Raw genomic sequence first — 12,433 nt, forward strand, 5'->3', positions numbered from 1 at the left:
TGATGATGAACAGTGATGTGGAAGTGGAAGCCAAATAAACCCTTTTCCCCCAAGTTGCTTTAGTCACAGACTTTCATTGCAGCAGCAGAACCCCTAAGACAGAGCCCTCCACTGCCTGAAGGGCTCCCTGAGGTGCCTGCTGTCACTTTCCTCAGCACAGCTGTGTGAGGTAGGACACTCTTAACTTGAGGAGTGAGGAACGGCACGCATTGCGGCCCCACCCTGATCAGGTGCAGAAGGCTGGTGGTGGTGATGGTTAAAAAGAGAAAAAAGAAAGCTAAAAGAAAAAAGCCCTCACCACTCTACTTTCATTTCCCTCCAGACTTATTTATACCGGGTGTTGTTCTTGAAAACTAACAAGGTAACCAGAGAGGAAAATCAGTGGGGGGTGGGGGTGGGGCGGGCACAGGCTTTACAAGTGTCATGAAGTTGAAGAGCCGCAGGATGGTGTAAACAGTGTATGGGACAGGATTTTCCACAGTCCCAGCCAACTGTGTCCTGGCCTGGTGCCGAGAACAGGAAGTGGGCCTGGCTTTCCTATCCCAGTTGTGGGGGGCAGGGGGGAGACAGAGGCTTATCTGGGGGGTTCATCAGGAGAAGGGGACCTTTGCAACTGGACAGTAACTGGGCAGAGGGACAGGGAAGGACTCGATAGGGGTAGGAGCTAGCATCTACTCCAGTCTCAAATCCCAGCATCCCAGGTGGAGAGAGGCCCAGGCCCTGACCCCCAGCCACACAGATGGTCATGACCTCTCAGTGAACACTTAGAACTCGCTAACATTTTCACACGTGTGTGATGTATTCCCGTAGTCCTGTCATTCCTTTCCACTCCCACAAACCCCTTCTTCACTCCTACTTCCACGTCTTTGGTTTCTGTGATTCTGAGCTTAATTAGGGCTGCTTACATGAGCATGGGCAACCAGCCAGTGTCTAGCCACAGGGCAGTGGAGAAAACGCCCTTCCCATCAGCAACCTACAACTGCAGATACCTTGTACACTTGCTTAGGCCTTCCCTGGGACGGACAATGAACAGGGAACAGGTTCCAAGCCAAGAACAGTTGGCTCCTCAGAAAGGAGCCCATAGCTCCTGATCACCAGCCCTTATAAGCTGCTGCCCCCATGTGGCCAACATGCCCTGACTGTAGGAGTTGGGCTCCCAGGGCTGCCTCTGCTTCTCCAAAGTCAGGTGCTGCCGAGGTACTGGCAGCTCCTGGACCTGCATGTATGGGCCCCTGAGTGTGCTGGAAGCCAGGCCTGCCTCCCTGTGCACCTGTGTAGGTCTGTCACTGTGTTCAAAACTTGCAGCATGTCAAGTGTGTTTTGGAAGCAGCATGTCACATTGCATGTTGCTACAGCTGCCAGCCTTTGGCACCTGAGAGTGACTGCACACTTGGGACAGAGTGAAAAGAAGGCATGGTGGGGGAGGGCAGGGACCCCATGTGGTTGGCCTCCATCTCCTGGGGTTTCCACCACCCTCACACTGAAGACAGAAAGACAGTGAGTGCACACAGGCAGCGTTCCTTCTGACTGCAAAAGAACCATGGACACTCGAAGCCGCCCAGACATGCAGTCTGTGGCACTGAGTTAAATCACAGGAGGGATGCTAGTGAGGATTTTAATATCCCCTGGGCATCATGCAATACATCTTTATGGATACCAAGGGATGCCCGTGCCCTCAGAATGCCCTCCTACTGCCTCCTTCAGGTGAACGGAACCAAACCAATAGGGGACAGGATTGCTGCCTGGTGACTCTCACCACCACCTGGCCCCGGTAGAAGGATGGATTCTGCTAGGGAAACTGAGCCTCATGAGAAACATTTGCAAGGCACACCACATGTTTCAAGCATAGATATGATGCCCTGCCAGGCAGGACAGGAGAGCACACCTGTAGCACTACTGTTCTTAGCTGTTTGGGGGCAGTGCTTCCCTGCACAGCCCAGGCTGGCTGCCTCAGCCATCCACGGTTTGCTGCTACAGCTGGTTTGACTTTTTAATTCATTACCAAAGATGATACCAACATACATTCACTGGCGTGCTGGGCAGGGACTGGTGACTTAAGTCCATCTCACTAAGACCACAACTCCAGATTAGCAAGTTCTTCATAAGGATGAGCCCTGCAGCTTTCTTCTCCGGCAGGGCTAGCTCCTAGTAGCCCAGGCTAGCCTCCAAGTCACCTGAGCCACTACCAAGTGCTGGAGGAAGATGCGCACCCACCTAGGCCTTGAGCTGCTCTACTTGGGCTGACTGCTTGCTGAGCTCAAGATGTTGAGCTCTTAGACTCCATGTCCCCTCAGTGAGTGACACTAGCCACTGTGCGTCACAGAGCCAGAGCAGACAGGGAAGCTTTACAGGACCCTGTTGAGAACACGGCTATGGCTTCCGTCCTTGAACAGTACAAGCTGTCTTCATGTGCGTATTTGTTCACCTCTGCTGTGAGCTTGCCTCACCATTCAATACCCTCAGGAGTTGGTCCCTGGAGGTTCCAGACATTTGTGTGGTCCACTTTCTCCAGACACCTTAAACCTGAGGCCTGTCACGCCTCCTGGGACCACCGCGTCTGACTCTTCCTTCCCTAGGCACACAGACAACTGTGCTGCCTTGGGCCATCCCTGACCTTGAGTGTCACAGAGGAGTAAGATGGGCAGTGGAATGACTGCACCAGGAGGGATTTGGCCATGGCAGCTTCAAATGTACACAGGTAATATATCCTATCCCAGGTCAGGGCATTTTCTAGGCCCTATCCGCTCTCTGCTGTGTAGAGCTGCACTCAAAGACTGTGACAAGTGCAAGCACATACATTGTGGCAACAGTTATATCTGCCCACCCACAAGAGGCAGGTAGACACAAGCTGTGGCTGGGACTTCCTGGGAGGAGTCTTACCTTGGACATCTGGCTGAAGTCAGCGAAGCCCTCGGCACTGCTGAAGGAGCCGCTTCCAAAGGGGTCTAGGGTTCCAAAGGGATCTGTGAGAAGCACCAATACAGTGGGGTTATGGTCTGAAGAGATGTGCCTAAGCATCAAGAGGTAATCCTAGGGTCCAGGAATAGGAAACCCGGGGCCATGAATGTCTCTGGGAAGATGGCTTCTGTGAGGCTCATGGATCACAGTGATCAAAGGAGAGACTGGTTCTGCCGACCTAGCAGTCCAGGAGAAGCAGGTGACATGGAGAGAATGAGCCATTTGAGGGTGGCCGGCACAACACAGTCTATGTGTGTGGGGGGCCATCAGTTAGGAGAGGTCCCCCATCCCCAGCTTCTCAGATAAGGTCTCACTCTGTAGCCCAGGTTGGTCTAAATCTCACAGAGATCCTCCTGTCTCTTGACTCCTGAGTGGTGGGCTTATTAAAGGTGTGCACCACCATGTCTGGGTCTGTTTCAAAACCAGATCCTCTAGGTTGTATCCCAGTGCTGAGGTCAGAGGTGAGGGCCACCATGCTTGGAAACTGTGGACTATTCCCATTAAGGACAATGAGCAAATGGCCGCCAGCACTGGTGTTAACAGATAGACTGTCTGGAAGGACGCCAGCTCCTGCTGGGACAGACAGGCCTATGTGGAATGGGAGCATCCACTTCGGCCTTATGGTCTACCTAAGGCTATACAAATCTAGGGACTGAGGGAATTACTAAGGTGTAAAGTGGTGGGGAGAAGGGGGAGAGCCTCAGGTCTCACCTGATCCTTTTGAGGAGATGCTGGAGGAAGAGAAAGGATCACTGGACTCAAAAGGGTCGAGCTGAGGGACAAGAGAGAAAGAATTTATTCAGTCATCTACCCATTCATACCTGTACTTTCCAACAATTTCAAATGCCATAAGCAATAGCACACCTCAGGGAGGGTGGGGTGATTCAGACAAACCTGGGCTGTGGAGGGTAACCCTCAACCTGCACCCTGCAGCAGGCAACCAATGCTACTGTCCCCACAAATTACCGGTAAAATGGAGGCCTAAGAAGTGAGCCAAAGCCACAGACACAGAGGGCATTAAAATCTGGCATTAGTGGAGCCCGTGCCTAGAATCCCTCAGTGAGGATTAGAGGCATGGCTCAGGGGTAAAACCTTTTTGCCTAGAATTCCCCAGTGAGGTGCTGACGGTGTGGCCCAATAACGGGAGGGAAGTCTGTCAGAAATGACAAATGACAAATGCCTGGCCAATTCTATGAGTACTTAAAGGGCTTGGCTGCGTACGACTTTAATCCCAGCAGTGGGGAGGCAGAGGCAGGTGTATCTCTGTGAGTTTGAGGCCAGGCCTGGTCTACAGAGTGAGTTCAGGACAACCAAGGCTACAAAGAGAAACCCTGTTTCAGGCCAAAATAAATAAATAACAAATAAATAAATAAAATGGAGTGGTTAACTCTTTTAAATTCGTGCCTGTCATCCAAACACACAGGAGGTCAAGGCAGGAGGATTGCTGCAGGCTTTTGAGGCCAGTTGGGACTATCCAGAGAGAATATGCCTCAAAAGAAAAAGAGAAATAGAAGATAGAGAGAGATCCATATAGAAAGGATCAAAGCAAAAATAACAAATGCTGCCAGCACTGTGGAGGCAGAGAAAGGCAGATTTATGAGTTCCAGGCCAGAGAATACCTGTCTCATTTAAAAAAAAAAAAAAAAAGTTCAGAGCTGGAGAGGTGGCTCAGTGATTTCAAGCACTGACTGTCCTTCCAGTGGGCCAGAGCTGGGCTCCCGGCACCTGTATGTATCTCAAGGTGCAAGGATCTGATGCCCTCTTCTGGACTCCATAGCCACCAGGCACTCATGTGGTATATAGTCAGACATGAAGACAAAACACCTATACAAATAAAGTAAAAACTTCTTAAAATCTTTTCTTTAAAAAATCTCAACAGAAAAACAATTATAGGTTGTGATTCACTCTCCAACATGTTGGGCAAAGGGACTGGATTCTAGAAGATGTAAAATTGTACATACATAATGAGCTATATTGGGGATGGGACCCCAGTCTCAACATGAAATCCATTTGTTTCTAAGTGTGTGGGTTTGAGTGTGTACAGCAAAGGCCAGAGGCAGCCTCTGCCTTATTTCTTTTAGGCAGTCTCTTACTGAACCTGAAGCTGGGCTGACCATCAAGTCCCAACCATCTTCCTGTCTCTATCCAGCTCAGGGCACGCTGTACATGTCCAAGATCACAGGTAACTTGTTTCACAGGTGCTGGGTTCTGCACGCCCACCTCAGGTTTTCACAGTTGTGTTCTTCACTGCCGAGCCACCACTCCAGCACCGCGTTACCCCAGCACCACCACCTACCCCGTTGGGGTTTCGTTTTTGTTTTTGAGACAGTGTCTCACAATGCCTCACTACTTGCTCTGATGGCCAGGATGGCCTGGAATTCTCTTGTTTCTTATATTCTATAAACAGCCGGAAGGGAAACTGGCACAGCATTCTGAGTGCACTTGTGCCCTGGCTATATGTCCAGCCACATGAGGTCACTTGTAACATGACGTCAGGTCTGGCAGGGGCAGTCAGGTCCTCTGAAAGTTACATGGAGGGAAGAGTAAGAAGCTTGGCACCTCTCAGCCTTTTGGTTCCTTACTTCCACAAAAATGCTCCTTCTGGGCAGGGCTGTTTTCCTTCTCTGGCTGCTGCTATGTTGCCCCCACAACAAAACCAGTGGCCACACTACTCCAGAACTCTGAACCAAAATAAACCTCTTTGCTTTATTAAGTGTCAGCCTTGGGAATTTTGTTAGAGTAACAGAAAACATGCCAACACCCAAGAGGGTGATAACTCAAAAGTTACCTAACTCAGTGATTTGCACCACCTAGATCCCAGAGCACAGCCAAGAGACAATTCATCAAGCAAAGGTGCTTGCTGTCAAGTCTGACAATCTAAGTCAACAATCCTAACAACCTACTTGGTGGAAAAGATATCAATTTGTTATCTTGACATCAACATATGTTGTGGCACTGACAAGTGTATACACACACACACACACACACACACACAAGGGGCTATGGACTCCTCAGTGGTTAATAGCACTTGGTGCTCTTGTTGAGTCTGGTTCCCAACATCCATGTCAGGTAACTCACAGCAAATTGAACTCCTGTTCTAGGGGATATGATGTGAGCACCTGGACACGTGTGGCACACACAAATTCATATAGATACATATTGCCCAGGATGACCTGGGACTCCTGGGCTCAATTCTTCTCCCACCTTCACCCTCCTGAGCAGAGAGGACAACAAGTGTCCAGCTACTCGTGATATTTTACTGCAGCTGTGGGAGATGGAGTGGAGGTAGGAGGCAGAGGACCACAGCAGAGGAGATGGAGTGGAGGTGGGAGGCAGAGGACCACAGCAGAGGAGAGGGACAGGAAGGGACAAGAGCTATTTGAGGAATTGCCCTCGCCCTGACTTGGTACTGTACTACATTGGCTCACAAGGCAGGACTTGGCAATGGACAGACAGTGTTGGGAGCCGCCTCACTGACCAGGAATGAGACCACCCTTGTAATCCCAGCTCCTGGCCAAGCCAGCCAGCCTCCTGAACACCACAGCCCCATCCAAACACACATCAAATCAGACCTGCTCAAGTGGACCCCACACAGAGACTACTCTACTCACCTTTGGAGGTAAGGAAGGGTTCTTCGTGAAGGGGTCTGAGGTAAATGGGTCATTCTTTGTCTGTTTCTTGAAGAAGTCATCAGTGGTTGAACTATGGAATGGGTCACTTTCTTTGAAGGGGTCCCCTCCAAATGGGTCTAGAAAGAGAGGGCACAACTGGTGAGCAAAGATACTAGAAATACGTAATAAGGAGCAGGCACCAGGGAGAGGTAAGGAGTGGACACCAGGGAGAGAAGGCTCAGAACGAGGCACAACTCGTGAGTGATCAGTTGCCCCAGGGTTAGGATGGGACACTGGCCACAAGCGAGAACTTTCTGGGTGACGGACTGTCTTTCAAACTTCCACGGTTTCACACATCTGTCAAAAGCTTTACTGGGCATTTGTTGCCAAACCTAACAGCCTGATGCACATGGAGGAAGCAGAGAACTGACTCCTGCAAGCTGTGCCCTGACTTCCACACGTGGCACACACACATACAACAGTTAGAAGTTTCTTGAGACAGGATCTTGCTATGCAGGCTGGCTTTGAACTCAAGAGATCCACCTGTCTCTGCCTACTGAGTTACTGAGTTCTGGGGTTAAAGGAGAAATCTGTGATAGGTACATTCTGCTCTGTAATCAGGAAGCACACTGGTGGACCAGGCACTGGACAGGATGGGAGTCTCTGCTGGGATGCAAATATTCCAAATCTTTTTTATTTCTGTGGTTGGAGAAGGAATCCAGGCTTTTGGTCACACTAGGCAATGCCAACACAGGAGGAAAAAAAGGCACACATGACATATGATGGCTGTCTTTTCCTATGACATCACAGTCCCTGGCATGAGTGGTGGAAAATCCCACGTGTGACAGTTACGTAACACATCCAACATAGGCAGCTATGGCACAAGTGACCGTGTCCCAGAGTCTGGAGAGACTGAGCATTGTCAGGGACACAAGAAAGCCAGACTTTACCTGTGGCTGCCGTCTGCTGCTCTGCGAAGGGATCATTCTGGAAGGGATCACCTGGAGCAAAGAGAGCAGCAGTCAGCTGAGTGGAGGACAGTGCAGACGTGTCTCCTGCCTGGTTTAAGGGAAAAAAGTAGACCCTGTGCACCCTGGCCCTGCCACATTAAGTTCGTGGGTGAAAGTGGCAGTCTCAAGCAGGAAAACACTTAAGATGGCTCAGATGCCTGGCTGGCTACAGAAGAACTACAATCTTCATGAACTCACTTTTCTTTCTCCACTCTGGATTCCTGTATTTCCTCCTATCTTGCTTAGTCAGAGAATAGAGACAGTGGTTGTCCTGGTCATGTCATAATGACCTGTGACAGCCAAAGCTGCTGGATCTGTCCCTTACATCGAAGATCAAAATCTGAAAGCTCCTCAGGCCTGGTGGCACACATCTTTAATCACAACACAAGCAAAGCAAAGGCAGGAGGATCTTTGTGAGTTCGTGGCCAGCCTGGTCTACAGAGCGAGTTCTAGGACAGCCACGCTACATGGAGAAATCCTATCTCCAAAACAAACAAAAAACAAAAGTCTGTGGCTTAGTGTCAGTTGATCCTGCTGAGGGCCCAGGTTCAAGTCCCAGTGCCCACATGGCGGCTCTGACGTCCTCTCGTGCCCTCTAGTGGCACTGAATATACATGATGCATACACATGTAGGTGAAAAGCCCATACACGTAAGAAAACATTTAAAAAGGAGGGGAAACAACAGTCCTTTCACAGGCTGGGTGTACCTTTGAAGGGGTCAGCTCCTTTAAATGGGTCGGATTTGAAGGGGTCCTCCGCCTGGAAAGGGTCTGGATGTAGTTCTTGGGAGTTGTTGCTAAACAGTAAGGCTTTGTTTTTGAAAGGATCATCCTAGGATTGTGAAGAAAGAACAGGCGCTGAGTTACTTCTGACCTACACCTAAATCAGACCTGCACTCGACACAGTGTGAGCCAGGACAGAATACCTCAAGAGTAGTCCCACAAATGGACATTTTAGAAAAACAACCCTAGACGCTGGTTTATTTGCTGAGATGCAATAGAAACCAGGCATGGCACACATGGAAACTCTGCACCACAGCTTTGCAGTGTTGCAATAAATCTAAAACAACTCTAATAACATCACTGAGGGAAATGAGCAAATAGATGGAATCTAATCCACCCATATGGTAGAATAATATCCAACCTTGAAGAGGAAGGAAATTCTGCTGTGAAAAGAGGAGACTTCAATAGTGGAGAAGGTGCCTGAATTGATTTTCCCCTGCAGTCAGATTTATGACTACCTTAACTGTTATCATAGAAACTTCATATAGCAACTGATGGAAGCAGATGCAGAATCCACAGCTGGCACTGGGCCAAGCTCCCACAGTCCAGTTGAAGAGAGGGAGGAGTAATCATATGAGCAAAAGGGTCAAGATTATGATGGTTCCACAGAAATAGATGACCTGAGCTAGTGAGAGCTCACTGACTCCAGATTGACAGCGGGAGAACCAGCATAAGCCAAACAAGGCCCTCTGCATGCAGGTGACAGCTGTGTAGCTGGGCAGTCTGTGGGGTCACTGGCAGTGGGACTAGGATTTATCCCTAGTGTTTGAATGGCTTTTTAGAGCCCATTCTCTTTGGAGGGATACCTTGCTCAGCCCCAATATAAGGGGAGGGCCTTGGATGTGTCAGACTTTGTTGACTCCCAATGGGAAGCCGCACTCTCTCTGAAGAGTGAATGGTGGGTGGGTGGAAGGTGGGGGGAGCAGGAAGAGGGGAGGGAAAGGGAACTGGGATTGGTATGTAAAATGAGAAAAGACTGTTTTAAAAAATAAAAAGAAATAAATAGAAAAAGAGGAGACTTGAGGATGTGAAGCTAAATAGAAATAAGAAGTCAGTGACAGAGAGATAAATGCTGTGTGATCCCATTCATAAAAAGCCCCTGGAGTTACCACATTCACAGGGGCAGAAAGTGGAATGATGGTGGGGGGGCAGTGCCATCAGCCCCCAGCCCCCACAGTTCTATGTCAAGAAAGAAGTGGGCCGTTTCTGCTCAAGCAGGAAGTAAGGTCTGGGGTGACCCTGGTGTAGTGGGAGTTGCTAAAGCATGCAGGGCATTTTGCATTTATATAAAAAGGTGCTTATTTCTAGAAACTGGCAAGTGTATTCAAAGCAGCAGGAAAAAAAAAAACATTTACTTTTGAAGAGTGCTTTTCCATAGTGGAAATGGACCAAGGGGTGGGGTGACCCCTGCAAGCAGAATGTTGGGTTGAGAATCAGGGGTCTGTTCTGCCTAAGAGAGACACAATCCTCCAAGAAACTGGGCTACTGAACTGGAATCCTGCCCTCCCCCAAGGAGACAGGGGGTCTCGCTGTGCAGCCCTGACTAGATTGGAACTCACTATGTAGACAAGGCTGACCTTGGGCTCACACATCAGCCTGCCTCTGCCTCCCTGACTGCTGGGATTAAATGTGTACGCTATCATGGCTAGCAGATGGCTTCTTACAGCAGCACTCTCCCATGACCAAGTCAGTCAAAGCAATCTGTGAAAAAAAAGCATCTGTGAAAGCAAACAAGTGTCTAAAGGGACACATCCTAATAAGGCTTCCAGCACCTCGGACAAGAGTTCCTGACCAGCTTGGCCACACAGCAAGATTATCAGGAAATGAAGAAATAAAGATTAAAAAAATAGTAAGCAGTAGTTACAACTTGAAGAAGTGGTGGGCCATCTTCTTACCTGGGACCAATTCTTCAGAGCTTCTGGGCACAGGCCTTCCTAGGGAAGCCAGGCCTGGCGCTCAGGGAGGTTAAGCACAGATGCAGTCAGCGCAGCATCTGCTGAAGACGCCTGGGTGCTGCCAGCCCCGAGATGCACACCCCAGTGCAGCTGCTGGGGTTCAGGACGGAGAGGAATGTGATGGGAGACTCTGCCCCGTGCACTGAGGCAGAAGACGGACCTCTTTGCCACACCATGGGCAAAGGAAGGGCACACAGCTGTTAGGGTTCAAGGACAGAGAGACACTGGCAGAAGATTATGACCTAAGAAAGCCGAGTCAGGCAGAAGACTCTTGTACTAGCTCTGGGTGAGGAATGGGCTGTTTCTAAGAGACAAAGGGATGAGGGATGGAGCTTGGTCTCAGAAAGGAAGTTTGCGCTGCCGTTTATGGACAGGGCAGAGTACTATCTATTGCTTACAATTCTGAAGGGAGGGTGATGAGTGAGTGGGTTTCAATGGCACAAACGTGTCTGTGAAGTGCACTACCAGTTCTCACATGGTGGGATGGTGGGGCCTATGCAGCAATGTCAGGAGAAATCGCACACCTCATGCAGCTTTGACATCGTTCCCGAAGGAGGCCATAGAACAGCTTGGTACAGCTCAGCATTGTAGCCAAGGCACTGGCTCACATTAAGAGTAAGGAAGAAATGGAGCTGGAAAGAAGGCTTTTCCTTACCCACAAATGAGAACACAGCCAGTTACCAGCCAGAACGAAGGGCATGTCACTCTGGGAGACAGAATACAAGGCTAAGTACAGGCCTGTGGCACTTCCAAATACGGGACACATGCTGTCAGCATATGCCCAGAAACGAACCAATCCAGAACACTGAATCATGTGGTCACTCAATGATGCGGTGACTACATTAGGATGGGTGATAAGTTCCTTCACAGAGGTAAAACACATTAACTAATTTCATACAATTACTAGGTTTTGCAGCATGGAGGATGGGACCAAGGGCCTCACATACACTAGGCAAGCCCCCACTGATGAGCCATGTGTTCAGATGCAGACAATGCCTTCAAAAGCAAGGCAGCAATTAGCCTTAAGTTCTGCCTGCTTTCAGAGTACAGATATGGTCACAGAGGGCACCAAAAAATTTCTGTGACATTCCTGCTTTTTACAGTGTTGGGGGCTGAGTGTGGGGTGCATCCCTTTTATCTCAGCACTAGGAGGCAGAGGCATATGGATCTCTCTGAGCCCAAGGCCAGCCTGATCTACATAATTGAGTTCCAGGTCAGCCATGGCTATACCATGAGACCCTGCCTCAAATAACAAAACAAAACAAAACAAAATGAAAAGTGTGTTGGGTAGTGGCCCAATGCTGGAGCTCCTGCTAACTGCCCTGATTTAATATTCCCATTCTCAGCTGAGTTCAAGTAACCAGCTAAGTAGCTCTCTTTTACTTGCTGGGAGTTCATAACCTTGGTCCTGCATGTTACCGGGGCTGAAAGGGACCAAGGATCTAACTGTGCTGATGAGTCAAAGTAACAAATGGGATGGTTCACAGCTTTTTCTCTGCTGGGTGGGCTGTGTACCCATCAGTCACAAGAAATAAACATGACTTTGGGCTGGTTCAAGGCTTGGTGGTTAAGTACTTGCTAACATGTGTGAGGCCCTAGGCTCCACCTTTGCTAACATGTGTGAGGCCCTGGGCTCCACCTTTGCTAACATGTGTGAGGCCCTGGGCTCCACCTTTGCTAACATGTTAGACCCTGGGCTCCACCTTTGCTAACATGTTAGACCCTGGGCTCCACCTTTGCTAACACATGAGGCCCTGGGCTCCACCTTTGCTAACACGAGACCCTGGGCTCCACCTTTGCTAACACATGAGGCCCTGGGCTCCACCTTTGCTAACATGTTAGACCCTGGGCTCCACCTACAGCACTGTGAAAGAAAAAGTAATTAAGGATATACATACAGAAATTAGCATGGCCTTAAGATCCTATGTCTCCACCATGGGAACTTAACATTTAACTCAGTGACTCAAGAATCGCCTGCAGAGGGGGCTGGAGAGATGGCTCAGTGGTTAAGAGCATTGCCTGCTCTTCCAAAGGTCCTGAGTTCAATTCCCAGCAACCACGTGGTGGCTCACAACCATCTGTAAAGAGGTCTGGCGCCCTCTTCTGGCCTTCAGGCA

At 49.4% G+C, this 12,433-nt stretch overlaps 1 protein-coding gene across 9 annotated transcripts in view; it reads right to left on the bottom strand.

Moving 5' to 3' along the window:
* Positions 1–12,433, bottom strand: part of Eps15l1 (epidermal growth factor receptor pathway substrate 15 like 1) — an 80,560-nt gene that overhangs the window by 22,972 nt on the left and 45,155 nt on the right. For all 9 annotated transcript variants that reach the window (XM_057752276.1, XM_057752281.1, XM_057752279.1 and 6 more), the window contains 5 exons: positions 8,287–8,410; positions 7,520–7,570; positions 6,570–6,706; positions 3,670–3,730; positions 2,881–2,963 (listed from right to left, as the gene is read on the bottom strand). In XM_057752276.1, coding sequence (XP_057608259.1) covers positions 2,881–2,963; positions 3,670–3,730; positions 6,570–6,706; positions 7,520–7,570; positions 8,287–8,410 — 456 coding nt within the window. The remainder of the gene's footprint in view (positions 1–2,880; positions 2,964–3,669; positions 3,731–6,569; positions 6,707–7,519; positions 7,571–8,286; positions 8,411–12,433) is intronic.

The sequence above is a fragment of the Chionomys nivalis genome, chromosome 20, assembly GCF_950005125.1.
Source record: "Chionomys nivalis chromosome 20, mChiNiv1.1, whole genome shotgun sequence".
NCBI classification, from domain to species: domain Eukaryota; kingdom Metazoa; phylum Chordata; class Mammalia; order Rodentia; family Cricetidae; genus Chionomys; species Chionomys nivalis.